The sequence below is a fragment of the Lygodium microphyllum genome, chromosome 8, assembly GCF_053477565.2.
Source record: "Lygodium microphyllum isolate KBCC chromosome 8, Lygodium_microphyllum_v1.1.10, whole genome shotgun sequence".
Taxonomy (NCBI): Eukaryota; Viridiplantae; Streptophyta; class Polypodiopsida; order Schizaeales; family Lygodiaceae; genus Lygodium; species Lygodium microphyllum.
In genome coordinates, this window is record NC_141142.1 from 128,547,145 (window position 1) to 128,574,293 (window position 27,149).

Consider the following 27,149-nt stretch of genomic DNA (forward strand, 5'->3'; position numbering starts at 1 on the left):
CAGCACAGAAAACCAGTAGATAGTAGAGAGTGAAGCACGACACCCAATGCAATAGACTGAAAGAGTGTAAACTGAAAGTACAAGGTACAACCCTAAAACCTTAGCGTTGTAGGGGGGTGTTCACACGTGAACACGGTAAGTGTCCGTGTGTGTGTGTGTCATAAGCACATATGAAATAATACCATAAGTCTGGGGGAAAGAGAGTAAAAAGTGCCTCAGTGTCCTACTGATCACCGACACTTTTATGTGAGCGTAGGCGTAAGTGAGGCATGAGTGAAATACCCAACAAAAAGGATCAGACAACACCAGTGAGATTGCGACAGGTTTGTGTGCATGTTTCTTGGAGGATCACGAGCCTTGTTGCATTGTCTTTACCATGACAATTGGAGGTGTTTGTTGCAAGAGGAGCTTGGTTCCCTTGTAGGAGGGATATGTTTGGCTATCTTGTTTGGATTCATACTTGGGTTATGTTTCCTAGACCTGAGCTTCCCAAGATTTTGTGTTATAGGGGTGAGAAGTGTGTTCCACATGCAGAAAAATGCTTCTTTGATGGATTACTTCTATAGATTTGGATCTCTTTCCCACTACATGCTTGTAGGAGGGAGCCTCGCCCTTCATTGTGTGGCTGCCTGATTATTGCCGGTTGCTAGTTGGAGTTTCTATCTTTAAACTTCTAGAAAAAGTCCCAAATCATTGCACTTTTTCCTTGACTTGGTGGTTTTCCAGTTCTTTTCAGGCTTGGAGCTCTCTCTGAGAATGCACACCCAATGTGCTCCCTACAATTGAGCACTCAAGCGGAGGCCTGGTCTTGCTGGAACAAGTATATGTAGAAATTAGTCCACCCCCTCACCTCCTTTAGGTAGGATTGTACTCTCCTGTACTGAGAATCTTGTCTCTAATGTTGTTGGGCTGATGTACTTGGAAGAACTCCATGCACCGTGTCACATTCCTGTGTCCAAAAAGCAGAAGAGGTGCGGGAAGACAGCTTTGTGAATTTACTTGCTAAGACAGCTCACACTTCCATCTCTTGTACCTAAAGGGTGTGGTGTCTAGGGGAGTCTTATAACAACATCTAGATATGAGTTCCAACGGTGCAACTTTAAATATTTGGTATGGTAAATACATGAAGTGATTCTACCCTAGGATTGCTTTTCCGCATCTACAAAGAAGGTACCTTCCCTTCTATCCCCTCTTCTTTATTTCATTGGGCTTGTGAAAATGAGGATCCCATCTAAATTGAACTATATTCGATTGATCTACGAGACGTTTCTAATGAACAAGCATGGCCTAAGATAGCATGACATAACAGCCACATTAGTCTGTGCAAACTACTTGGTGGGGTCTAATTAAAGGCTATTTGAGTCTTGTAGGGGCAAGGAAATACACAATATAAAAGGTGATGAGGAGCAGCATCTTGAAGCAATTGTTTTATGTGCTGCATAACATTTACATATCCTACTATAACTGCAGGGTTTGAGGTGGCTGTAGGGAAACCCACCATTGGAAAGACACACTTCATCCGTAGAATGGCTGATGGTTTAGGCTTCAGCCCATGGGAGGCCAGTCAAGGTGACTTTTGTCATTCTTAAATAGGTGAACTACCCTGGATGAGCGAAGCCTCTCTTTTGCATGATTGGGAATTTAAACATGCATATATCAAGAACAAGGATGAGGCCATCAAGATCTATCCTACTACATTAAAAACGTTGCCGTGCCCATAGCGTCCCATGATGAAGCAATCTGACACAAGCAGTTGTGTTGATGTAGGACCATTGATGATAGCTAGATGTAGTTGCTGAAGAAGAGGATGTTGAAAGAGATGCATACTGCCAGTCCCTTGGAAGACTTGTCTAGTATAATTGCTGATGGTTTCTTTGATGCTGGAAAGAGCTAGTTCTGCTTCCTAGGTAGCTTGCATTAGTTGATTCTAGCCCTAAGAAGGTATTGAAGATCTTTTGGCAGAAGTTAAAGTGTGATCCTATAAGCTTTCGTGTCGCATTTCTAGATGTGTGAAGGTAAAATGTTGGCATTTCTAGATGCGTGAAGGTAAATGCTGGCTATTGTAGACTCTTGGGCCTTGGCATTGTTTGACAGGCAGCTACATTGATGATAATGGAAAAAACCATCCAAAAGCATGCAATATATCATTGTTGAATTTTGAACTAGAAAACAACACAATGCATGTTTTTTTCTGTTTCATAATTAAGGTTAGTTTTCTTTTGTAGGTTGGACTTCCAGCAAGAGGGAAAAGTTTTACAGCTGGTAAGCTAACAAGGTATTTACGGTGGCTGGGTCATGTTACAAAACACTTCAATGTTGGCAAAGTAGGTGGATTTTCTATCTTAGATCACGTTTTTGTTTGTGTAATTTGTATCAATATGGGGTGTCTATTCTATCATACATAAAGAAATATAAAGTATGCATTACCTTATGCTTGGCATTGAAGTTATGCATTAATTACCTTAGAGATATAATTATGGTTCTTAACTTACCTTTTTTGTCTGTGCAGTATCGTCGCCTTAAACATGGATGCAACCAGGTGTGAAAAGATTTGAAATTCATACTTTCCATTAAAATCCTTTTTAAAAAAGAATGATTATTTTCAATTACAAGTGAAAATGAAAAGACTAGGAGTTTGATTACTGAAATGTAGTTGCAGTTTGCAGTAAAAAGCATGGTCTTACTAAAGTCTAAAACCAGTTTGTGATGGAAGGCAAGGGGAAGAAAAAATTGTCTCTCTAATTGGCAAATTGGTATCTTTTGCATATAATTTGATCACAAAATCATCTTAAGCATATTAGTGAAAACCAGGTCATTGGCAATGCTTCTAGGAAGGTGATTAGCAGAAATGTTGTAGAAGATTAAAGTAACTTTTGTGGCTTGAATGTTTTCTACTTGTAAAATGAAATCAGATTATTGGCAGTCCTCATAGATTTACCTGGACTGGGTCACTATTAGTGCTCACTCTAAAGTTCTAAAGCATGGAACACTGAGAAATCTGATAGCATTTTATGTGTTTTATGTTGTTTGTCTCTTGGTTGTGAGCTCTGTCAGAGTCTGACAGAGACATTGGAGCTCAGACAGTCGGTGCATTTCATTTTCCAGCCTGTCGGTTTGTGTTCACACTGTTCATACTGAGGAGTACTGAATGCATTTCAGTTTTATGCTAGTTGGCAGGCGTGTTCATGCTGGTGACAAGTGGTGGCAGCATTTTTGTCAGGTTGGCCAGATTTTGGGCACTCTTCTGCTGCTGATTGGCCAGTTCTTCACTCTCTCACCAGTAGCAAAGCAAAGCAAGAAGATAGGAGACAAAAGTTGGCACACACATGAATAACTTTTCCATTAGTTCTCATTACTTATATACATGAGCTTTAGAGTTTTTTTTCCTAGCCTTATGACTAGTCTCTTCCCTTTGCATGCCTTTTACATGATTTAAAATAGTTTCCTAGATTGTGGTCTAATAGTGCATGCACCTTGTATTGGCCTTGAAGGTTCATGGAAATTAATTACAATTTGCACGAGAGGGAGGTCAGCTCTCATTAATCATAAGTTAATGATATTCTTGAAAAATTCTAAGTGTTGCAAAAAATGATGTGTGTCCTTGGGCGGTCTTAGACACTTGCATGTTGTCCCCAATTCGTTAGTCTTACGAACTCGAGGATTTCCAAAAAATTGATTAACATTTATCCCATTCTAGACGAATGCAAGTTCTATGGCACTCGGCTTTGAGGATGGGTGCTTTATATTGGGGACGGCCGTGAGGAAGTAATCCTGTGGAGGGATGGTGGCGCTTTGGATGAAGAGGCATTGGTTCTTGGCAAGGTGGCTCGTCGACGAGGGTGTCAGTTTTATGGGCAAGTTGGAGTGTAGAAGAGGTGAGGCTTGGAGGACGAGGGGCCCATTGATCTTATTGGGATGTCTTTGTGGTCTTCCATGTACTTGAATCAGCGTTTTCTTCCTCGGGGTATGGCTACCATAATGTGCAGTGAGATGCGTATGTGAATGCAATTGGAAGATCTGTTGAATCTCAAGCAAGCTCAGAATATTGTCCCACACTTAAGGACCTAGTGAGTGTAAAGTTTTATTGTGCGGTACATATCTCACGGTGATGACAGGTTGTTTGAGCAAGCTCGGTTTTGAGACATTGCATTGTCTGAAGTGTGAAACCTAGTCTTCTATGACTCATACATTCCGCATCTAGGGTCGGCCTAGCAGGATATCGTAGCCGACCCCCTTCATGACAATGAAGTCCATTGAGAATTGGACTCCTGTGATCTTCAATGGGCAATCTTTTAGCACTCCGAACCATCACTAGCACTGGTCGATAGTTCATAAGGATCGGATTGCCCTCTTCATCATATGAGACGTAAGGGTTCATATATGCCTCTTCGTCATTTGGCTCCTTCACGTAGTGGACTAGAGCATCACTCGGTGGGTGGGTCCAGGCGGCCTAGGTATGCCTGTGGGGTTAATTTCCATTCTAGGGACGACTCGTTTCGCGTCATTAGGTGCTCGAAGAGCCAATGGGGCTCCCCTCCTAAAGAAGTTCGGTGGTCTACTCCCTAGGTACGGCTGGTTAAGGCTGTGAGTATGCAAGTCTTCTTGGAAGTCTACAATACATGGCATCATGACCAAACCTACCGCAATTAATTGAAAGCCGAGATTGAGGGACTTGACACTCTCCTGGGAGGTGGTTTCTGGTGCAATGCACACATTGGACATGTGGGCACGTAGGTCTCCTTACCATCTCTTGCAATCTAGCTAGCTCCATCTTCATTCCTGCTAGCTTTTGACTTTGGTCAATGCTTTTCCCTTTATCTTGGGCACTTGTTGGGACTGACCGTTCACTAGATGCTGTGACCTTTCAGAGGATCTAGAATTAGCTTCGTCTCGATTAGAGCTTCGGGAGCTTCTCTCCTTGAGCTGGTTGTTAACTCGTATGGCCTCTTCAAAGACCCTAGCTAGTGAGTCTCTTTGCAAGCTCGAGTTTCTTGCCAAGGCCTTGTAGAGTTCCTCATTGCTTATTACACTTATAAAGATTGTGGAGCGCTCTCTCAGTGGGTCATTCATTAGTTGGGATTCTCTTATAGAGACTTTGCACGAGGGTAACATAGTCCCTAATGTTCTCTTTGTTCTGATTGACATTCAGCGCCGAACTATGAGATTGTTGGAGTACCCAGCCTCAGAGAATCTCTTAATGAAGAGGTTCTTGAGGTTGTTGAAGTTATTGCGTTCCACCACATTCAGGCTTGTGTACCATGTCCTACCCTTATCGCCTAGGCATAGACCGAAAGCTTGCGAGCGCTGAGCAAGATCGGTGAGATCATTAGCCTCGTAGACCTGCTTGAATTGCTCTACGAAACTATACGGGTTGTTGCCCTACTAATATTTGTCTAGCTGCTTTGCGACCATGGGGATCTTCGAGTGGCTCTTGGAACCCTGGGTGACTCCTAATCCTGCAAGCAATGAGGTTGCTAAGGTTGCCGCGCTCTACTCCGCTGACGTAATGTCAACGAGCCGCTTCGTAAGAAGCTCACTTAGTGTCAAGTTTGCCTCTAGCGCTCTCTCTCTCTCTCTCTCTCTCTCGCTCTGTGCGTTAGGTCTTGTTCGATTCCTATTCGCTAGAGTTAATACACGCTAGACTTATCGCATCTCTATGTCTTGCCGCAATTTCCTAGCTTGCTGCTCCTATTTATAGGCTGTGATGCTCTGCCGTGCCCTACGTGCTAATCTCCTCTCCTCCTCGAGGTTTGTGATGATATCCTTTGATGGTCTAACATGGTGGTCCATCCGGGTTTGGAGATCATATTCACTCAACATCTGCTGGATTTCAACTGGGAAATCGAGCTCGTTGCACTGGTTCCTGCCATATCTGCGGCCTCTTGCTCCACCAAGTTGTTGTTGTGGTTGGTCAAGTGGGGTAGTGCTGTGCCTTCAATGGAGTCGATCCTTCTATGCGTCTAGTCTCTCTCTTGGTCCTATAGATCGGGATTCTGGATTGCCCGTCTAGGTCTTAGGGTCGTCTCCTATTGGTGGGTTTGTTCTGCTTATTATTTTTGAGTGTATTTCTTTCTTTATTACAAACAATCCTCAACTTATGTACACTCCGAACGTACGTGGTGTTCTTTTCGTGCACTCTGTGAAATTAGGCTTTCAGTTTTTTTAAGTGCACTTCAAGTGTCGAAAATAGTGTGGGGTGCGAATGCAGGATAACAGATACAACTCTCTTACTCCCTTGTATGTTCTTGGCCACATATGCTTCCAGGCTCAGTTGCTGGCCGCTCTCAGGGGTCCCTAGAGTCTCTACTGCATCTTTTAGCTCGGTCAAATCTTAATCGGGGTCTACCGGTCGATTTGTGGCTCTAAGCAGGTTGGACAGCTAGCGGGTCAGTTAGCATTGCTTGTAGGCTTGTAGGTCTTGTTGCGTGCAGTTAAGCGGCTCAACGAGTCATCCGATGCGTCTGGAAGGCTATCGGAAGGTTTTCTTGCTATGAAAGGTGCTCTGCTTTGCCCGAGATGCATTGGATCAGTCAATTTTCATCATCAACCTTTGGTCCAATTTGACAGGGTCCGATTCTCAGGGTCCGATTCTCAGTGTCCAATTCCCAAAATCGGGGTGGTCCGATTTTTGTTTGTCCGTTTTTGACGTGTCAGATTTCGAGGCGGTCCGATTTTGGTGAGTCAGATTGTCTGAATTGGATGAGCCACGTGTCCGATTGGATGGGTTGGGTGGTGTTTGAGTGGTCCGATTTCCAAAATCGAACTGTCCGATTATCCGGAATCGGATGTTCGAGTCTGATTGTGGGAATTGGACCCTATCAGTTGTGTTCGATTTCGACGGTTGTGGTTCCAGCAGAGGCAAGGACCTAGAGTGGACCACTGCGAGTGGCCGCCACCTGCACAGGAAAAGCTAGCACTAGCCGAAATCGATTAAAGGGAGTGTGATTTGCATTGATTGTGATTGAATTTACACATTTTGTCACATAAACACTTGGGAGTGCACTAGAAAAGCAGAAAGTCCGATTGCGCATAGTGCACATTGAGGAGCACTCCACTAGCATGTGAGTGCACATAACATTAAGAATTGTTTTAAATAACAAGGAATTCACGCAAGATAATATAAACTGAATGAACCCACTAGTAGGAGGAGACCCCAGACATTGACTAGTGGCCAAGGATCCTAATCACCGAATACTGAGAGACTTGAATCGTCGAGTTGCTTAGGGAGCAACAACGATAGACACGATCAGGGATGCAACTCTATCTGACTTGATCAATCAGATATACACTAGTGGCTCAAGAAGTCGGCAACATGTCAGGAACCAATGTCAACCCGAAAAATGACGAGCTTGACTTGGGAGAATTCCGAGTCAACATCCAGCATGTAGTGACGGGTCGGCACAAAGATCGAGACAATCGTTGTTCCTTATGCGCGGAGAGATAGAAAGAGTGAGAGAGAGCAGAGTAGAGAGTGTGTGCGATTTTTTTTGTGGGTACAATAACAAGTGTACCACTTTAGGTTTTTAGATAGATATATACGTGTAAGTACAAGTGCTAAGGGTGTGTTCACACCCGAGCACATTTAAAGGCACGAGGGCCTTTATTCCCAACAACCTCCCACCTAAAGGCAATGTGCCTTTAGAGGAGAAATGAATCAACTAAGTCTAGGTATGCACTAAGCTGAAATACATATATCTATCCAACTCCCATCATCTATCGACAATGAGTAAACAGCTTTGCTGGAAGACCCTTCCTGAGAAGGTCTGCAGGATTATCATCTGTATGCACTTTGACAAGCTCAATGCTCTTGCTGTCAAGTACATCTCTAATGAAGTGGTACTTCACCTGTATGTGCTTTGTCTTTGCATGAAAGACAGGATTCCATGGTAGCATGATAGCACTCTGACTATCACAATGGAGAACAGGTAACTTTGTGATGCTAAACTCTCCCACTAGATGTGAAAGCCATAAAGCCTCCTTGCATGCCTTAGTGGCAGCCACATACTCTGCCTCTGTAGTAGACAATGCAACACACTTTTGTAGCTTGGAGATCCAAGAGATTGCTCCTCCTGTGAAAGTAAACACATACCTAGAAGTGGACTTTCTGCAATTTGCATGACCAGCATAGTCTGCATCCGTAAAGCCAACAACAGATGCCTTCTGCTTTCCAAAGGAGATTCACAATTTCTTTGTGCCTTTGAGGTATCTCATAATATCTTTCACTGCATCCCAATGCTTTTTGCTAGGGTTTGCCATGTATCTGCTAACCACTCCCACTGCAAAGGCAATGTCAGGACGTGTAGCAACCATAGCATACATCAAACTGCCAACAGCTGAAGCATATGGCATCTTGGTCATTTCAGCCTTCTCATCATCAGATGTAGGGCTGTCCTCTGCACTAAGTTTCACATATGGAGGCGATGGAATCCCAATTGTTTTTTCCACTTCCATATTGAAACGCCGCAAAACCTTGGAGACATACTCCTTTTGAGATAGATAGAGCAATCCTTTTAACCTATCTTGGATTATTAGCATACCAAGAATGTGATTTGCATCACCAAGATCCTTCATGTCAAAACTACCATGAAGACTTTGCTTCAGTGAATCCAAGGCATGAGTATCCTTGCCAGCAATCAGCATGTCATCATCATACAGAACCAAGATAATCAGGCCCCATCTGCTGCCTTCTTAGTGTACAAGCAATGATCCACTCGACTTCTATGAAAACCTTGAGATTGCATAAATGTATCAAATTTATGATACCATTCTCTTGGTGCTTGTTGTTGGGTATTTGACTCACGCCTTACTTACGCCTACGCTCATATGGGAGTGTCGGTGATCAGTAGGACACTGGGGCACTTTTTACTCTCGGTAGGAGAGGTTTTTTCCCCCAGACTTATGGTCTTATTGTCATATGTACTTATGTGCTTATGTTACACACATTTGGGCACTTAGTGTGTGTCGGGTGTGAACACCCCCCTACAACCCTAAGGTTTAAGGATTGTACTTTGTACTTTCAGATTACACTCATTCAGTCAATTCTCTTGGGTGTCGTGCTTCAACTCTGTCTCTCACTCTCACACTGTCTACTGAATCTCTGCTGTACCTTGATCCTCTGTTCTCACATTTGGTATCAGAGCTTAGCTCTGAACTCAGCTCCAGGCCGTCAGCTCCAGCCGCCAGCACAGCTCCACTTGCCTGTCCCAGCGCGCCACCAGCAGGAGCCGTCAACATCAGTCTCGTCACGTCAGCTGCAGGCGCTGACGTTTGCCAGCGCAGCCTTCGCACGAGTGTCCGCCTACAGCCAAACTCTGTCAGTCTCGTCAGTCCGCCTGACATCAGTCTCGTCACGTCACGACTGACATCAGTCTCGCTCACGTCAGCAGCTCGCGTGCTGTTCGACAGTGCAGTCTTCGTCAGACGACGCCTGTCAGACCACCGTCAGACCACGCACAGCCCACCTGCCCGCCTGCCACCGTTTTAAAACGTTACGTCAGCAGCCTGTCGCCTGCCCAGTCCACGTCACTCAACGAAAGCACTGCGACGACTGTCCTGCGCCTGCCAGTCAACGTCCTGCCCACCGTTTTGACCACGCGCAGCCTGCTCGTCTGACGACCACGTCAGGTAAAATTTTCAACAATTTTTTTTAAATTTCAGCCCAGAACATAGTTTCGGAAGCGGAGGTTCACATGCGGCAAGCACAGAACAAGTGGGGGGATAAATTTCATGCAAATTTCTGGACTGGATCGGTAGAAATTTTGGGGCTTTTGTGTATTTGGAGGAAAGTTGCATTTGAACTGCTGATACAGTCACAGAAAGACTGTTTTTGACAGAAATTTTGGCAAAAATTTTGGGGATTTTGAGATAACAGTGATGCAGTGCACTGTTTGCACCTTGGGAAGCGTGCATTAAAAGACAATTTTCTGACAGAGTACGCCCTTGCACATTAATTGCAGAAACGTATTTGCTGCAATTTCTGGAAATTTGCAGATTTCCAGTTAATACTGCTTTGACATTGCTCATTTTGTCTTTGGAAATTTTGTCATCATGGCAAATCAGAGAGGTGATGTTTTTACGTATGTATCCAAGGAAGACAGACTGGACGGAAACAACTATTCCCTTTGGTCATTCATGATGAAGAATGTATTAGTGGCCAAGAATTTATGGGATTATGTCAGTGGAGAGAAAACTCGACCGGGAGTTGTAGCTCCCGTTACTCCTCCTCCCCAAGGCACACGTGGACAACGGGGACCTCAGCCCGCTCCACTTCAGCAACTTCCACCCAAAACTGCAGCTCAAAAAGCTTGGGATACCCGTGATGCACAGGCCTTGTCGCTGATTACTCTGGCAGTTCAGCGGTCCATCATACCTCATATCCGTTCGGCATCTTCTTCACGAGATGCATGGTTGACTTTGGAGCATATGTTTGCAGGAAAGAATGAGACTTGGATCTCTTTCTTGAAGAAAGAGTTGGAAACTCTGAAGATGCATGAAGGTGATTCTATGCAGGATCACTTAAACAAGATTCAGGACTTGAGGGAGCAGCTCATGAATGTAGATGAGTATTTTTCGGATGCACAGTTGATATCCACCACCTTGAATTCCTTACCTCCTTCGTACTTGTCTTTTCATACTGCATTGAACCTCACCATGAGGATTGCTGAGCACCCACTCACTTTTATTCAGCTGGTTAGCTTGCTTCTAGAGGAGGAGCAAACACGGAAAAATAGTGGTGTGGATGCTATAGTCTCTAAGCAGGCTTTTATGGCAAAACAGAAAGGCAAGAACAGCAAGGTGAAAAATGCTCCACAGAGTTCTGACACTTCGGGCACATCGCAGAATCAGTCACAAGGGGGGACGCAACCAAAGAAAGGAAAATGTCATTATTGTAAGAAGCCCGGCCACTATATCACTGAGTGTAGAAAGCGCATTGCCAAAGAGAAGAAGGAGTCAGGAATGTCTGTTTCTACTACTCCTTCCACTGCTAGTGAGTCCGCGTCCTTTGTTGTGGACAGGGACTATTGTTTTTATACTTGCAGTTATGACATCTCTTGGGCCGATAGAGCACTTAGCTCTATAGAGGATGCTGACACTTGGTTCTTTGACAGTGGTGCTTCTAGACATATCACATCTCGCAGAGATTTGTTTGCTTTAGTTAGTGCACCTCCCGTTGGGAAATCGGTACAGTGTGCCAATAATGCATCATACCCTGTTCATGGTATTGGGGAGATTCAGCTCACAGCCATTGATGGCTCTATTCTCTGCCTGCAGGATGCTTTGTTTGTGCCTGGAAGAAAGAAGATTTTGCTTTCTATTTCTTCTTTGGCACGTTGTGGTATGCAGGTCACCTTTGATGATGACCGTTGTATGGTTCGAGAAAAAGAATGCATGACATTGGTCTTGACAGGATCTTTGTGTCATGGTTTATATGAGTTGGATGCTCTTTCAGTAGATCAGTCAGCATACTTGACATCCACTCTTACTCTTGCTATGATACAGGCGGAGTTATGGCATGCTCGTTTAGGGCATGTAAACTTTGGCAGCTTGATGCTTTTACAGCGTACTCAGATGCTGGATGGCTTACCTCTCTTGGAGAGACCTCCTGAGCACTTATGCGAGGGATGCATTTTGGGGAAAATGCATCGGTTCTCATTTCCTCGTGATGTTGCTTTCACGGCAACAACTATATTGCAGTTGGTGCATTCAGATGTTTGTGGGTCTATGCAGACCATGTCATTGGGTGGTTGTTATTATTTTGTGACATTCATTGATGACTTCACACGTTTTTGCTGGGTCTATTGTTTGAAAAAGAAGTCAGAAGTGTATGATGCATTTTTGGCTTTCAGTGCACTTGTTGAAAACCAATCTGGATGCCACATTAAGACTCTCCGTTCGGACCGAGGGGGGGAATACATGTCCTCTATGCTGAATTCTTTTTTGCAGCAGAAGGGCATAGTACGTCAGTATACTATAGCTTAGACTCCACAGCAGAATGGGGTAGGAGAGAGGAAAAATCGGTCACTCATGGAGATGGCCAGATGTATGTTGAAGGCAAAGAGCTTGCCTCATAGTTTTTGGATGGAAGCAGTCATGTGTGCTTGCCATATTTTGAACAGATGCCCTACCAAAGCCTTGAAGACCATCACACCATTTGAGGCTTGGAACAGCCGTAAAGCTTCGGTTGGTCACTTTCGTACCTTTGGGTGTCTTGCCTATGCCCATATTCCACAGGTACTTAGAAGAAAATTGGACAACAAGGCTGTTAAGTGCATTTTTATGGGATATAGCAATGAGAGCAAAGGCTACAGACTCTATGATCCCGTTACTAAGAAGGTTTTTGTCAGCAGGGATGTTGTTTTTGATGAAAAATCAGAATTATCCTTGGCTGGTTTGGACACATATCAGGCTGCCCGTGATGTTTTTGAAGGGTTGCTGCCCATTACTTTTGTTGATTCAGCTGGAGGTTCACAAAATGAACCTAATGTTCAGCCAGCTGCTCCTATGGAAAGTGCAGAAATTCAGCCATTGGCTGATCGGAATATTCAGCATCATGCTGAAACAGAAATTCAGCAAGAGCTTGCACACAGCCAGGATGCTAGACAGCTACCTAGATGGTATTTGCAGACTATGCAAGATAGTCCTTTGGATGCACCCATGGCTGGTCGTACTAGAAGGCAAACTCGTTTGCATGATTCAGCACATACCATGGAGTTTATTATGGCAGCAAGTACTTTTGATAATGAAGAGCCTGAATGTTATGAGGATGCACAACACAATGTGCATTGGAAGGCAGCCATGCAAGCTGAATTAGATTCTATTACTAAGAATCAAAGTTGGGATTTGGTGTCCTTGCCATTTGGGAAGAAAGCCATTGGAACGAAATGGGTCTACAAATTGAAAAGAAAAGCAGATGGATCCATTGATAAATACAAGGCACGACTGGTAGCTAAAGGCTACGCACAGAAAAAGGGCATTGATTATGAGGAGACATTTGCTTCTACTTCCTGTATGACGACCATCAGGTTTATGATTGCTTTGGCTGCACATTATGGTTGGACAGTACATCAGCTAGATATCAAGACTGCATTTTTACATGGGGAACTTCAGGAGGAAGTTTATGTACAACAGCCCATTGGTTTTGCAGTTGAAGGCTCAGAACATTTGGTATGCAAGCTCAAAAAGGCACTATATGGTTTAAAACAAGCTCCTAGAGCTTGGTATGAAAAGATAAATGCTTTCTTGCTTGATCAGGGGTTTCTAAACAGCTCATCTGAGTCTACCCTTTACGTATGTAAAGAAGGGGGATCTATGCTGATTTTATGTCTTTATGTTGATGACCTTTTGCTCACTGGAACACATGCTGATCAGATTTCAGCATTCAAACAAAATTTGCAGCAAACTTTTGACATGTCTGACTTGGGAGTTTTGCATTACTACTTGGGCATCCAGTTCATACATAATACTCGAGGTATTGGGTTATCACAGTCAAGGTATATTGGGCAGCTTCTTGAGAAATTTGGCTTACAGGATTGCAAGCAAGTTACTACTCCCATGGAACCTGGACTGAAACTGTCATTACATGATGACAGTGATTTGTTTGATATACATACATATGCTCCTGCAGTTGGATGTCTTATCTATCTATGCAATACTAGGCCGGACATACAGTTTGCAATTTCGGCTTTGAGCAGGTATATGCATCAGCCACGTATGTCACATTGGCAAGCTGTCAAGCGTGTTTTTCGCTACTTGCAGGGTACTCGTTCTCTCGGGTTGCTTTATGCCAAGGGGGGACCACTGCATTTACATGCTTACAGTGATTCTGATTGGGCTGGTGATTATGATACACGTCACTCTACTAGTGGCAATTGTTTCTTTCTTGGCACTTCTTGCATTTCTTGGCTTAGCAAGAAACAATCCACTGTTGCCACATCGTCATGTGAAGCTGAATACAAGGCAGCTTTCACTACCACAGTTGAATGCGTATGGCTTAGACGCTTGCTAGCTGGTTTGGATGTATCTGTTACTGAGCCTACTCCATTGTTCACTGACAGTCAGAGTTCCATTGCAGTGGCACGGAATCTAGTGTTTCATGCTCGCACGAAACACATTGAGATTCACTATCACTTTGTCAGAGAGAGGCTACATGCAGGTGATATCAGCCTTGTCTATTGTCCTACCACCAGTAATGTGGCAAACATCTTCACCAAAGCTCTTCCTCGTGACAAATTTGAAGCATTTCGCGATGCTTTAAATTTGATATCCTTTGGTGGCGGATGATCCTTGTACTCTTGATCACTCTTCACTCCAGGGGGGTTTGTTGGGTATTTGACTCACGCCTTACTTACGCCTACGCTCATATGGGAGTGTCGGTGATCAGTAGGACATTGGGGCACTTTTTACTCTCGGTAGGAGAGGTTTTTTCCCCCAGACTTATGGTCTTATTGTCGTATGTACTTATGTGCTTATGTTACACACATTTGGGCACTTAGTGTGTGTCGGGTGTGAACACCCCCCTACAACCCTAAGGTTTAAGGGTTGTACTTTGTACTTTCAGATTACACTCATTCAGTCAATTCTCTTTGGTGTCGTGCTTCAACTCTGTCTCTCACTCTCACACTGTCTACTGAATCTCTGCTGTACCTTGATCCTCTGTTCTCACACTTGTTTCAGTCCATACAAATATCTTTTGAGTTTACATACCATCTTCTCTTTCCCTTTTTCCACAAACCCTTACAGGTTGCTGCATATATATGTCTTCATGCGGATCACCATGTAAGAATGCAGTCTTTACATCCATCTGTATGAGCTCCATATCTTCAGCTACAACCAAGCCCAAAATGGTTTTTAATGTAGTCATTTTGACTACAGAAGAGAAGATCTCATCAAAGTCAATTTAATGCTCTTGCTTGTATCCCTTTGCAACCAATCTAGCTTTGTACTTTAGTGAGGAACTAGAAGTGACCTTCATCTTGTAAACCATTTGCATGGAAGTGTTTTCTGCCCTTTAGGCAACTGCACCAAGTCCCAAGTGCCATTTTTTTCAAGAGATTCCATTTGTGACAACATGGCTTTATACCATTTCTTGCTGTCCTGTTTGTCCATTGCTTCCTTGAAGCAAGAGAGTTCACTACAGTCTGTCAAGATTGACATATTCAGCCACATTATTTGCACCAGGAATGAATCTATCAGGTTGTCTAGTAACCCTAGACGATCTCCTAACCCAATGATCATTGTTTGCTGGCTGTTCAACATTTTCAGCTTGCTATCTTGGCATTTCAGCTTGCAAATCAGCATTAACAGCTCGCTGTCCTGGCTGTTCCTACACATGTAGTGGCTCATTATCATGGGCAATAGCTAGCTGATCATTTTCAGCATTATTTTTTGCATTTACAGGTTCATTTACAGCAGGTATTTGCTGCTGTACAACAGGCACATTTTGCTGTCCAAAAGGTATTTCTTCCCGGAATACAACCCTACGGACCTCCTCAGTCTTTTTGGGCTGTTTATGCATGCGATCTTCCCAAAAGATAACATCATTGTTGTGTACTATTTTCCTTTTCTTGGGATTCCACAGTCTATATCCCATTTCATCCTCATCACCATATCCTAGGAAAATGCATTTACAAGACTTTGGCTCAAGTTTGTTGCGTTTTTCTTTACAAATGTGCACAAAAGCCTCGCAGCCAAACACTTTTAGGTGAGCATACGAAGGTGGCTTGTATGACCACGCTTCTTGGGGAACTCCCCCCCCCCCCCCCCCCCCCCCCAACACCCAAAAGACCTATTTGGTGACCGATTAATCAAGTGCACTGCTGTCATAACAATCTCTGCCTAGAAACCATGGGGTAATGCAGTATGAGACAGTATCGTACGGACCTTATCCTGTATGGTCAGATTCATACGCTTTGCAACTCCATTTTGGTGTGGATTATGAGAGACAGTGAGCTCCCTCTTTATCCCTTAGCTGTCACAAAATGCATGAAAGGCCTTGGACACATATTCCCCACCATTATCAGAGCGAAGTCACTTGAGTGTCTTATCAGTTTGATTTTCAACCAATGCCAAGAATTTTTGAACTTATCAAGCACTGCATCCTTGCTATGAATAGGATAAACCCATACCTTTCGTGTAGCATCATCGAAAAAGGTGACAAAATATTTCTTTCCTCCTAAAGATAATCCTGGCATTTGACATACATCGGAATGTACTAACTCTAGAGGAGAAGATTTCAAAGAAAGAGACTTTTTGTGAGACGTCTGTGTATGTTTACCATAAATACAATGATCACAATGCTCAAAATCAGCATAACGAAGACAAGGCAAGTAAACCAAACGAGAAAGCACTTTCATTTCTGTTTGACTCACGTGTCCCAACCGGCCATGCCACAAAGAAACGCTTGGTTGCTTGGTCATGGCAACAACATGATGACGACTCACACTAGATACATGGAGAGGATACAAAGTATCACTTTCACTTCACTTTTACAACCTCTAGTAATCACTCTAGATCCCTTATAAATCTTCCATTTTCCATCACCAAAGGTGGTATGAAAACCATCATCATCTAGCTGCCTTGTGCTAATCAAACTATTCTTGAGCTGAGGTACATGCCATACATGCTAAAGTGTGAAGACAGAGCCATGCTGAAACTGCAACTGCACACTGTCAACACCTGCAATGTCACATGTACAACACCATGTCAACCCCCTATATAGGCAGAGAACCACTCTCGATGAGGGGTGACATGAAATGAAGCACCTGAATAGAGAATCCAGGTATGCATGTCCTCATTTGTATTTGCAAGTAAAGCATGTGCACCAAAGTGTGAAGAGACCAAAAGTACGTCATTCCCACTGTCCTCACTGTCATGAGTGACTACATTCACTTCTTCAATTTTGACATTGCTCTTCTTGGGTTGAGCCTCTTTCTTCTCTTGCTATCATCTGTCTTCTTGCCCTTTCCTTTCTCTTTCTTCCATTTGTAGCAATCACATTTAAAGTGACTCTTCTTACCACAATGGTGGCATTCAATAGCAGGCCTTTCTGAATGCAGTCCTGCATGTAACTCAAGCCGAAGGTGAAGATACCATGGAAGGGCTGTAGAGCAAGCTAGAACTTACAAGACGAGTTTGAGATACAGCCTTCATGAAAGAGTATGAAAGAGAGCACCAGCCTATGCAGGAGCAACAACGACAATACGTAAGACAAGCTGGGCTCTTGATGAAGGAGCTAGAGGAGTTAGGGTTTAGAGAGCCAAAACAGCCAGCTTAACCACCTACTGCAGCTCCAACGGAACTACTAAGAGAAGAAGGGCCAGAGACTTTGAACAAGGCCAAGACGAAGAAGAACAACCGCAAGTGCCAAGCCCAGCACAATAGGTGCAAGCACACAGAAGAGCAGGGTGAAGAAGTTGCCCTTGAGAGGGTTGTGGAAAGAAAGCGCAGGGAGAGAGAGCAGGTAGAACTAGAATCCAAGCAAGGCTGCAGTAAGTTCCCAAGACCTAGGTCCTGCAAAGAGAGGAATGCCACTCTGTAAATTGGGCCCATGAATTGGCTATTTGGGAGCAATGGGAAAATCAAAGCCGACCCTTTGAGCTCTATTTCCACTATCCTCGTTCTTTAGACAGAGTTGTTGAGAAACCCTTTACCCTTCACCTGCAATTTGCGTTTTTGCGTTTTTGCATTTTGCATTTAGGGTCTGTAGCACCAAAAAGGAGCGCCGTCCTAGACTTACTGTGCCTTTTTATAGGCCACTCTTTCATTCATTTCTCACGGCTGATTCATTCAGTCCATCACCTCTTCTCTCCAGCCTCTCCACTACCCTCACACCCCTTCAGGAGGACATTGCGATTCGTGGTTCGTGGCTGTCATCATCATCTTCCTTGTGCTACGGCACCCTTGTTCCCTTGTATCACATTCACTCCATGATTCAGAACTTCATCCTTCCATTTTCTTCTCTCTTCTCTTCTCTTCTCCATATTTGCCGAGTTCACTCCATGTGCCTCCCCGCCAACCCTACTGTCTCGCTGGTACGTCATCTTTTGACATGATATCAGAGCTAGATCTGCTCACCTAGCGGCAAAGATCCTCCACTCCAGTGAAGGTAAAGACCAGTGGCGGGTTTGGCATCCACTTCTTTTCTTCTTCCACTGCATCAAAATCTCGTTTTTGCAGATTTCAGGTGTTTCAGCTTGCTGCCCATACTGCGTTCGCGGAAGACATCTCAGCCGAAGCTGTCCAATGCTGTCTCCATCAGTTGGCGCCTGATTTTCAGCCCTCTTTACGCAGTTTGGAGCTGATTCCAGCCAGGCGACTGCTGTTCCTGTGCAAACTTGCTGCTGTATAGTCTGCCACATCATCACAAGCCTGCTCCTGCGTTTCTAGTCTTTCTCTCTTGCAGGCTGTCCTGCCTCCGTTTTTAGCCTTTCTCTCTCCTACTGCCTGCGTTTCTAGTCTTTCTCTCTCTTGCAACCTGTCGTGCTTGCATTTTTATTCTCTCTCTCTCTTGTAGGCTGTCCTGCCTGCGTTTTTAGTCTTTCTCTCTCCTGCAGACTGTCCTGTTTGCGTTTTTAGTCTTTCTTTCTCCTCATCTGCATTTTTCTACTAGTTGCAACCTCTTACTGCTGGTCACATCCTCCTCCCACTGGCAGCTCACTTCAGTCCTTCCACTGCCCTCCCACCCCTTGAGTCGGACATTGCGGTTCGTGCTTCACACTGCCCTCACATCCCTTGAGGCGGACAGTGCAGTTCGTGGTTCATGGTGGCTGACCTCTTCCTTCCAAAAAACTCATGGATCACGGACTCCAAAATGTCTGATGACGAAGGAAGTGCTGCCGGTCGTGCCGAAGAAGGTATCATGGGTGTCGAAAAGCTCCTAAAGGTAGCCTCTCGAACCTGAGTAGTTGAGGGTGGGGAAGGATGGGACTCAGAATGAGCAAGAGGTGGGCAACAATCGCTATCTCTTAGTGGAGCAGACTGGGTAGCCGAATAAGAGGAAGGAGTCGAGCAACCACTGTCTCTTGAAGGAGCAGACTGATGAGGAGACAGTATCAAACAATTAGTGTCTCTCGATGGAGCGGACTGCAAATCCATAGGTCGTGGAAGCCACTGTACCTGAAAATAAGTGGGAGAAGACTGCCGTTGGCATTGTGACAATCTTCAGGAGGTCGTAGCGCCAATCGATCCTCCATGTGCTCGAAAGGACTGAGTGCACATCGGATGCGTCTTATTGCCTTGAGCATAATACTTTGATAGCCGATGCAGAACAATCTCTATGGCCCAGAAAGGAGAGATGGCACAAGGAGTGCCTGGTGGAAGACGCATATACTCCGGGGGGGGTGGGGAGCAAGAGTGGAAGTTGGCAAGCATTGGTGGTGTGTCTGATGATGCCACAGTAGGAGCACCCAGTAGTCTGGTCATCTATTGGTAAAGAAGCCATGGATACTAGTGTGTCTTGCTGATAACATAAAAGACTACTTGCAGAGTAGATCCTTCCTTACTAGTTCCTTAGATCCCCTCGTAACATAGCCCCTGAAGAGCATAGGATTGACGCCTAGCGTACTTTCTTACCATGTGTCATGAGGACATGTATTTTTGAAACCTCACTTAACATGTGGATTAATTTTTAATCACATGATTAAGTAAATGTTGCGCATGTGAGGTGCAACTGGGGTTAAAGTAAATATATGAGCCTAGAACTCGAAGAAATCACGGGATGTTAAAGACAAAAGTTTCTATAAGTTATGCCGCACAGGTACTTGGTGGTATCTGGTGCTAGTTGTTGGTCTCAGTCATCCATTTCGGCCATAAGTGTTAGTTGGTGGCACTAGAGAAGTGGCGTTTAATGGTACCTAACACCAATCTGATAGTCAAAGATGGCGCAAAGACACTCGGGAATGGAAGTTGCCTAGCCAATTTCATTATTGGCCAGTCAGATTATTTTTTAGGGCATCGAAATAATTATTAGATTAATTTTCAGTATTTAAAGACCGGAAATTAATATTTGATTATGGTAAATGCTAGAAAAACCATTTGGGAAGGTTGCCACTTGTCAAAAATGCCCATGCAAGACTGAAAAATGTTTTTAGAGGCTGGAGAGAGGCATTTTTATAAATTCAGCTTGCAAGAGAGAGGGAGGAGAGGCTACTGGTCTGATTTGCAGCCATTGGAGGACCTTCTGAGGTTGTTAAGGGTAGGAGAAGACCAATCAACAGCAGGAGACAACATCTATAGGCTGTTGAGACAGGGTAACAGCAGTAAATGAGTGATTTTCTTTAGTTCTTTGCATCTACAAGCTATTGTGGCAGGGCAGCAGCTGCATTTGACTGATTTTCAGTCATTCTTCGCGACAAAACTCTGAATTTTATCCCTCTATAGCTTTCCCTCTCATGTCCCAGCCATTTCATAGCTTTGTATTGAAGATCTCAGCATTTGGACCCTTGGAGACTAAGAAATTTCAAATTTCTCTGCTGTAAACCGTAATTTGTAGTAGAAATTAGGGTTTAGCAGCAGCCTTGCGAAGCGTTCTAGAAATTGGAAGCTCTAAGACTTGGATTCAACAGGGCTGAAGCTATTTTTAGCCTATTCAAGTGGAGGAACCAGCAAATAATTGAATTTGGGGCTTTTTCAATCTCCATCAAAGTGGGTGAAGGCTAATTGATTGCCCGAATCAAGGGGCAAATCGGATTAAAGACTTATTGGTGATTCATCACAGCAAGGGGAGTTGGAATACCGAAAGGGATTGGGAGAATCCCATTGTAAATCAACTTCTTCTTCAATAAAGCTAAAGAAATACCGAAAGTGGCGCCAATTTTGGGGCCAATTGGGTATGCATTGTCCAAGATCAATAGGTTGTTTGCTGCTGTAATTAAGTTGTAATCAGGGATTTACCACCCATCCAACCACGGAAGGAAGTCTTCAACTATTGGGGATTTCTAAGAGAAAACAACTCCTGCCATTGCGTCACGAAGCTGCCCTTGCCTCCGCATGTACTGTCGCTTATGCCCGACCTCCCCCCCGCCTCCGCATGTACCGTCGCCTATGCTCGATCTCCCCCCCGCCTTGCCCCCGCTTCCCCCCCACCCTGCACTCACCTGCTGCCCACCTATGCCCAACCGATCGTTGCACCCGCCGCCCTGTCCCCCTGCGCCCCCCACCTACCCGCCTTGCGCCCTACCCTGCTACAGCGTTGCGCCTATCCCGTCCACTCCCCCGCCTGTCTCCTTACCAATCCCCCGCCCGTTATTCCCAAACCCCCGTTTCCTCCCCCCCCCCCGCCCCCCCCCCCCCCTCCCCCCCCCCCCAGTTGCTCTCTCCCCCAGCAGCAACTCTCCTCTCCGTTAGCACAGCACCGTGATAGGTAGGTTCTCAGTAGGGACGCGCAATGGAAACCTGTGGTCAAACGCCGACGCATTCTGCGAGTGCTCCCTAGTCAAACACCTTGCGCATCATCCTCTCTGAGGAACAGCTCTTAGATATCCATGTCACAGAGCTGGAGTTGAAAGAAACAACGATCTTTGGTTAGGTCGTTGGACACTCCCCATCGAGGGCCCAACTGTGGGATGACTCCACTTTGCATATTGGCACAACGCAAATCACGGAGGCAGTCCTCATGGGCCAAGGGATGTTCATGGTTCAACTCACCTCTGCAGACATAGCTCTTTAGTTAGTGGAGAGCTCACCCTATGCCTCCATGAAGGGGGCCATTTACATGGTTTGCTAGTATACCGGCTTCACAGTGGAGACATTTGCGCTCCATAACACATTTCTCAGACATCCAGTCACCTTACTTTTCCCCGGACTGACGGTAGAGTACTGCCAATTAGTGGACTTTGGATGGCTCTTTGGCATAGTTTTTTCTACCTCTTCGCGGATGCAGGAGTCGCAAAGGTACGAGTGACCGTGAAAGACACAAAGAGTATACCAAAGTTCCTAGAGATTGAGGCAAGAGGTCACTCCTTTAGGCAGTAGGTCATTATGACTGGGCAACCAGGGCAGTGCTTGTGCTGCCACGACTTTGGGCATCAGGCAATAGATTGTACGCGTTTCGGAGCCAAGGCGACTCCGCTAACAGGCCTACAGGTGGACATTGACGGGTTCACACGGGTCCAGAGACGACAGAGAGGGAGACGACACGGGGGAACGCAGCCAGCTCCTTAGACATAGCCTTGACAGCAAGGAGCAGGAAGGCGAGTGATGCCCCCCCGGCAGAGCACTCCGCAGCCCCCCTTGCCTGCCCCACCCGGCAGGACTGCAATTCTGCACATTCACCATCCATGCCACAGACTACCTCACTTGAGATCCCATAGCCCCCACACCCACCCCCCCATCTCCCATGGATCCCCCACTGACCCTGGTCCATAGCTCCCCCCTTTCTAGGGCCACTAGCCCCCCCCACACCCGCCATGTATCTCCAACCACCCCACCATCCCTTGATCCTCTTTCCCCCCACCACCTCCCCTGTCGAGCAACCCCCTTGATCCGCACTCAGTACAGGTGATCCCCCCCAGGCCCACCCCCCCTCCCTCCCATAGGAGGTGATGAGCCACACATGCGTATATCCTCCTCGCACGAGCAGTCTTGTCCTCCCCACACAGCCACGAGCTCATCTGCCCCTGTCGCCCGTCACACTTTCCCGAGACAGATGCAATTATTACCACAGGAGTTCTTCCGCAGTGGCCCGAGGTCCTACTTGAGAGTTGCAAAGCGCAGACAGTTCCCACTACCTCTAGAGGTGGGGATCTTCGTGGTTCGTAAGTCAAGGAGGAGCAAGGTCCATCTACTAGCACCATTGGATGGACCAAACTACACCTTTTTCCTTTAGTCCTCTCACTCAGGGGATTGGACGACGACATAGATAGAGGAGGAGGTGAAGAGTCAGGTGGCGGACCACATCTCCTAGTGGATGGGAGAAGAAGGACTAGCACTATTTGCACAGCAGTGGCCAGGTTGCATGATGGACATTAACTGGTGGGCTCGTGCCGAGGTCCCACACTTGAGCATTATCTTTCGAGCCCCTCCACAGTGGAGAGCTTCGATGGATGTGATTGAGTGGCCCCTGGCACGGGTGGCCCGTTTCTACCAGTGTACAGAGTCATGACTCTCAGCATGGTTGATAGATGTGCATTGGTGGTACCACTTGGAGCATCTATCACCCCTATGGTTTGGCATGAGGGCCGCCATGGGGGACTGGAGTTCGTCGTCCAGGCCTGCGGCAAAGTGTATTTGCATGCCCCATAGTTCTTCCTCCTCGTCAGTAGCTTCCACACTAAATAGATGCCTGTTCGGTCAATCACAGGTTTCTCCATGAGCCTACACCTTGCATCCTGGAATGTGAATAGTCTCCACTACAGTGGGGCACATGGTTCCAAGAAGTTGATTATTGGGCAGGAGCTGCAGCCGGCCCTTGCAGGACGGATAGACATCCTACTTCTGTAGGAGCACAAGCTCACCCCTGCCCAGGCCCAGCGGGTAGGGAAGGTTCTCCCAGGCAAGTCATACATCTACTGGGAGTACACCATCGGTGCCCACAGCAGGAGTGGAGGCGTATGCACCTCTATTGGCCTGAGCCTTACCGTGTGTGTACAGGATCATGGGGTGATTGTGGCAGGGAGGGTTCTATGGGTTAGGTGGGATATTGGGGACTCGTGCCTCGGAGTCCTCAATGTCTATGCCCCCACTGAGGTTAGGGCATGCAATAGGTTCGGGGTGGAGATTGCAGTAGGACTTCCAGAGGTGCTCCTGGATTGTTGGAGGAGACTTCAACAACCTTGAGGTAGGGTAGAGGCAAAAACTACTAGGGCATGACTGGGGAGGAGCAGGAGGCATGGGAGGTCTTCCTAGTGGCAGTAGGAGCTCGCGATGCTTGGAGAGACCCAGCTTTCCACAAGAGGGAAAGGTTATTGGACTTCTCGTGGGGATACAGGGGGCTAGGCGAAGTCTTGCTGGAGCGGTTGGACAGGTTCTATGTGGGAGAGTGGGGATGCTCTTGTGGAGACCTGATAGGGCAATTGATTGGCACCACTTTGTCTCAATCACTGTCCGGTCCTCTTGACACTTGATCCCCCAGCATCTTCCCTAGGTACATGATCCTGTTGGATCCCTGACTTGATCTACAGGAGAGAGGAGGTGAAGAGACAGATTGAGTAGATTCGGACTAGGGAGGGAAGCAAGAGGGACCAGATCGCAGAGGAGGTTGGAGAGGTCCTAGCCGAGTCGAGTAATATCTGCCAGGAGGTAGCCCTAACAGGCCAGGCAACAGTGCTGGGAGAAGGAGAGAGCACTCCGGTGGGACCTAGCGGCCACGCAAAGATTATTATAGGAGACACCAAGGGATCCCATCCTCCACGCACAGGAGGTGCACGCACGAGGAGCCATCGCTGGCCTAGAGGATAGGTGCTCGGAGTTCTTATTCTGCATCTCAGCAGCCTTCTGGGCGCGGAAGGCAGACACGATGTGCAGGGAGTTCTTTCAGGCACACCAGCCCGGCACCTTAGGAGAGAAAATACGCAGCCTTTGAGATCAGTACACCTATCCGTCGACTCACTTACACTATCTCACTGTTCAGCATTGTTCAGTTCAGTACTATTGAGCACCTTGACTATTGTGTCTGCCCTCTCTATGTGCTTCTGCTTCTACTCTACAGAGAGGCATTTTAGCGGATTCGACCTGCAAGAGAGGAGAAGGAGATGCTGCTCGTTTGATTTGCAGCAATTGGAGGACCTTTTGAGGTAGCCACGGGTAAGAGAAGACCAATCAACAGCAGGTGACAACATCTACAAGCTGTTAAGATAGGGCAGCAACAATAAATGACTGATTTTTTTCAGTTCTTTGCATCTACAAGCTGTTGAGACAGGGCAGCAGCAGTAAATGACAGATTTTCTTCAGTTCTTTGCGAAGAAAGTCTGAATTTTCTCTCTCTTCAACATTCTCTTTCATCTCCCAACCTTTCTACAGCCTTGCTCTGAAGATTACAGCATTGAGATCACCAAAGGCTAAGAAATTTCAGATTTCTCTGCTATAAATCCTAATCTGCAGAAATTAGGGTTTAGCAGCAGCCTCTGGAAGCGTGCCAAAAATTGAAAGTTCTAAGACTTGAATTCAATAGGGATGAAGCTGTTTTTAGTCAAATTCAAGTGGAGGGGTCAACAAATCAATGAATTTGGGGTATTTTCCATCTCCATCAAAGCAGGTGAAGGCCAATTGACTGCCTGATTCAAGGGGCAAATCAAATTGATTGAAGACCTGCTAGTCATTTTGGAAAGCAAGGGAAGTTGGAATATCGAAAGGGATTGGGAGAATCCCATTATACATCAACTTCTTCTTCAATTAAGTTAAATAAATACCGAAAGGGGCACCAGTTTTGGGGCCAACAAGGTGTCCAATGTCCAAGATTATATAGTACATTATGCATTTCATTTTTGTGAATTTGATAATTGCTGTAAATAGTGCTTAATCAAGTTATTTACTACCCTATCCGAGGAGGAAGGTTGGTTTCACAAGCCGCCTTTTTCCACTTTTCCTTGCGTCTTTTTAATTTTCTTTTTGCTTTCTTGCACTGGGGTTAACATCACCCCCATCCTAGCCGAGTGCCAATCCCACGGCACTTGCAGGCACTTGTTGATGAGGGCTCGGGTGGTTGAAGGGTTGCCATGTGAGTTGGTGATGGGGCTTCGTGGAGATCAGACAGGGAGAAGAAGCATCATAAAATTGGATAAGAGATCGCAGAGGCCGAGAGTAGATTGAGTGGGTGATGGGGACCTCCGATGTCGATGGTTCATCGCAGTTGTTAAGTGTACCTAAAAAAGAAAAAGGAAGTGCACTACTTGGGAAGTATACCTACCTCACCGTGCAGTGTGGGTATCCATGCCAGTGAAATTGGGAGTTTGGTCGAACCTTAGGAAAGCCTACAGTGTTGTCCCATACTTAAGGACTCAGTTTGCGTACGAGGGGAGGTCCTGTGGGTGTGACTTAGGGAAATAGGTCTACCGTAGGCAAGCACAAATTCCCTAGCCATGTCCTACACTTGATGTGCCCTAAGTGTAAAGTGCGGGGATAGGAAGAGTTAGGGGATTAGGTAAGGAGCCGGCCGACCGAGGCCACCGAATGTACCTAACTTAAGAATCCCTAGAAGCAGTGGTTATGGCACTCTAATATTACATGGGAATTCCATTTCGTCCTTTTCTTGTGTTTCTTCTCTATCTTTTCTTGTCATTTTCTCCTTTCTTTTTCTCTTTTCTTTTCTTTTCTTTTCGCTCCATTTTTTTCTTTCTCTCTTTATTTTTTGACACTTAATACATGGCGTAACCAGCCTTTCTTTCGTGGATTTTTTTTTTGCAAATAAAGTGTGGCTAATTATATTACTGCAAAAAACTTGAGAACATAAAAATGCTCCTGCTCAACAAACTAGCTGGAGCTGATAGAGAATCACAGAAGAAATATCAAATATACACGCCTCTCAGGGTAGTCTGGGGGGATGGGGGCAAGAAGCCATGAAGGGGGGGTGAATCAACATTTGGGGCTGCCTACCTGCATCACGAAAAACAAATCCTGACAGCCCGAAGTGCGCATGAAGTCCCATCGGCCACGAAGAGAGTGGATGATGGAGGTCCAGAGCTTTGCCAAAGTCGCCTGTATAGAAAGTCTCTCTCCTCCAAAAACCTCTTGACACCGCACCTTCCAGATATGCCATCCAGTGAGACTCCCTACGATCTCCCATACCTCAAAGCAATCTGCTATGGACTCCAGTAACTGGAGGATGGATAGATCCTCCAAGCCGGCTACTGCACACGACCTAGCCTCAATAAGGAAGATCATGTCCTGCATCCTAGCCTCATACAGAAGGTAACGACCCTAGCTAACTGCCTGCCAGCAAAAAGCTCCCCATGAGATACATCCAAGGCTGGGTGCTATGTGGCGGAGAATGCAGCATGCTCCTCTCCACACTAGCTGCGCCGCTTCACACGACCAAAGGCAGTGCTTTGGAGTTTCCAAAAGCTATTGTGTGCAGCGTTTATATCCTCCATTCTTCTACATCTGGGCTAACCAACTCCCTACCGCCAGGCCTCCATGTGCCACCAGCCATACGAAATACGATACCCTTCTCGGCCTCCAGCTATCCCACAGGTGGCGCCAAAAAGTCCATCGGAAAG

General features: G+C 45.8%; 1 protein-coding gene across 2 annotated transcripts in view; it reads left to right on the forward strand.

Moving 5' to 3' along the window:
• The window catches only part of LOC148032847 (6-phosphofructo-2-kinase/fructose-2,6-bisphosphatase-like), a 184,566-nt gene that overhangs the window by 19,425 nt on the left and 137,992 nt on the right, over positions 1-27,149 (forward strand). For both annotated transcript variants that reach the window (XM_087683515.1, XM_087683516.1), the window contains 2 exons: positions 2,226-2,324; positions 2,510-2,539. In XM_087683515.1, the coding sequence (XP_087539641.1) occupies positions 2,226-2,324; positions 2,510-2,539 (129 nt within the window). The remainder of the gene's footprint in view (positions 1-2,225; positions 2,325-2,509; positions 2,540-27,149) is intronic.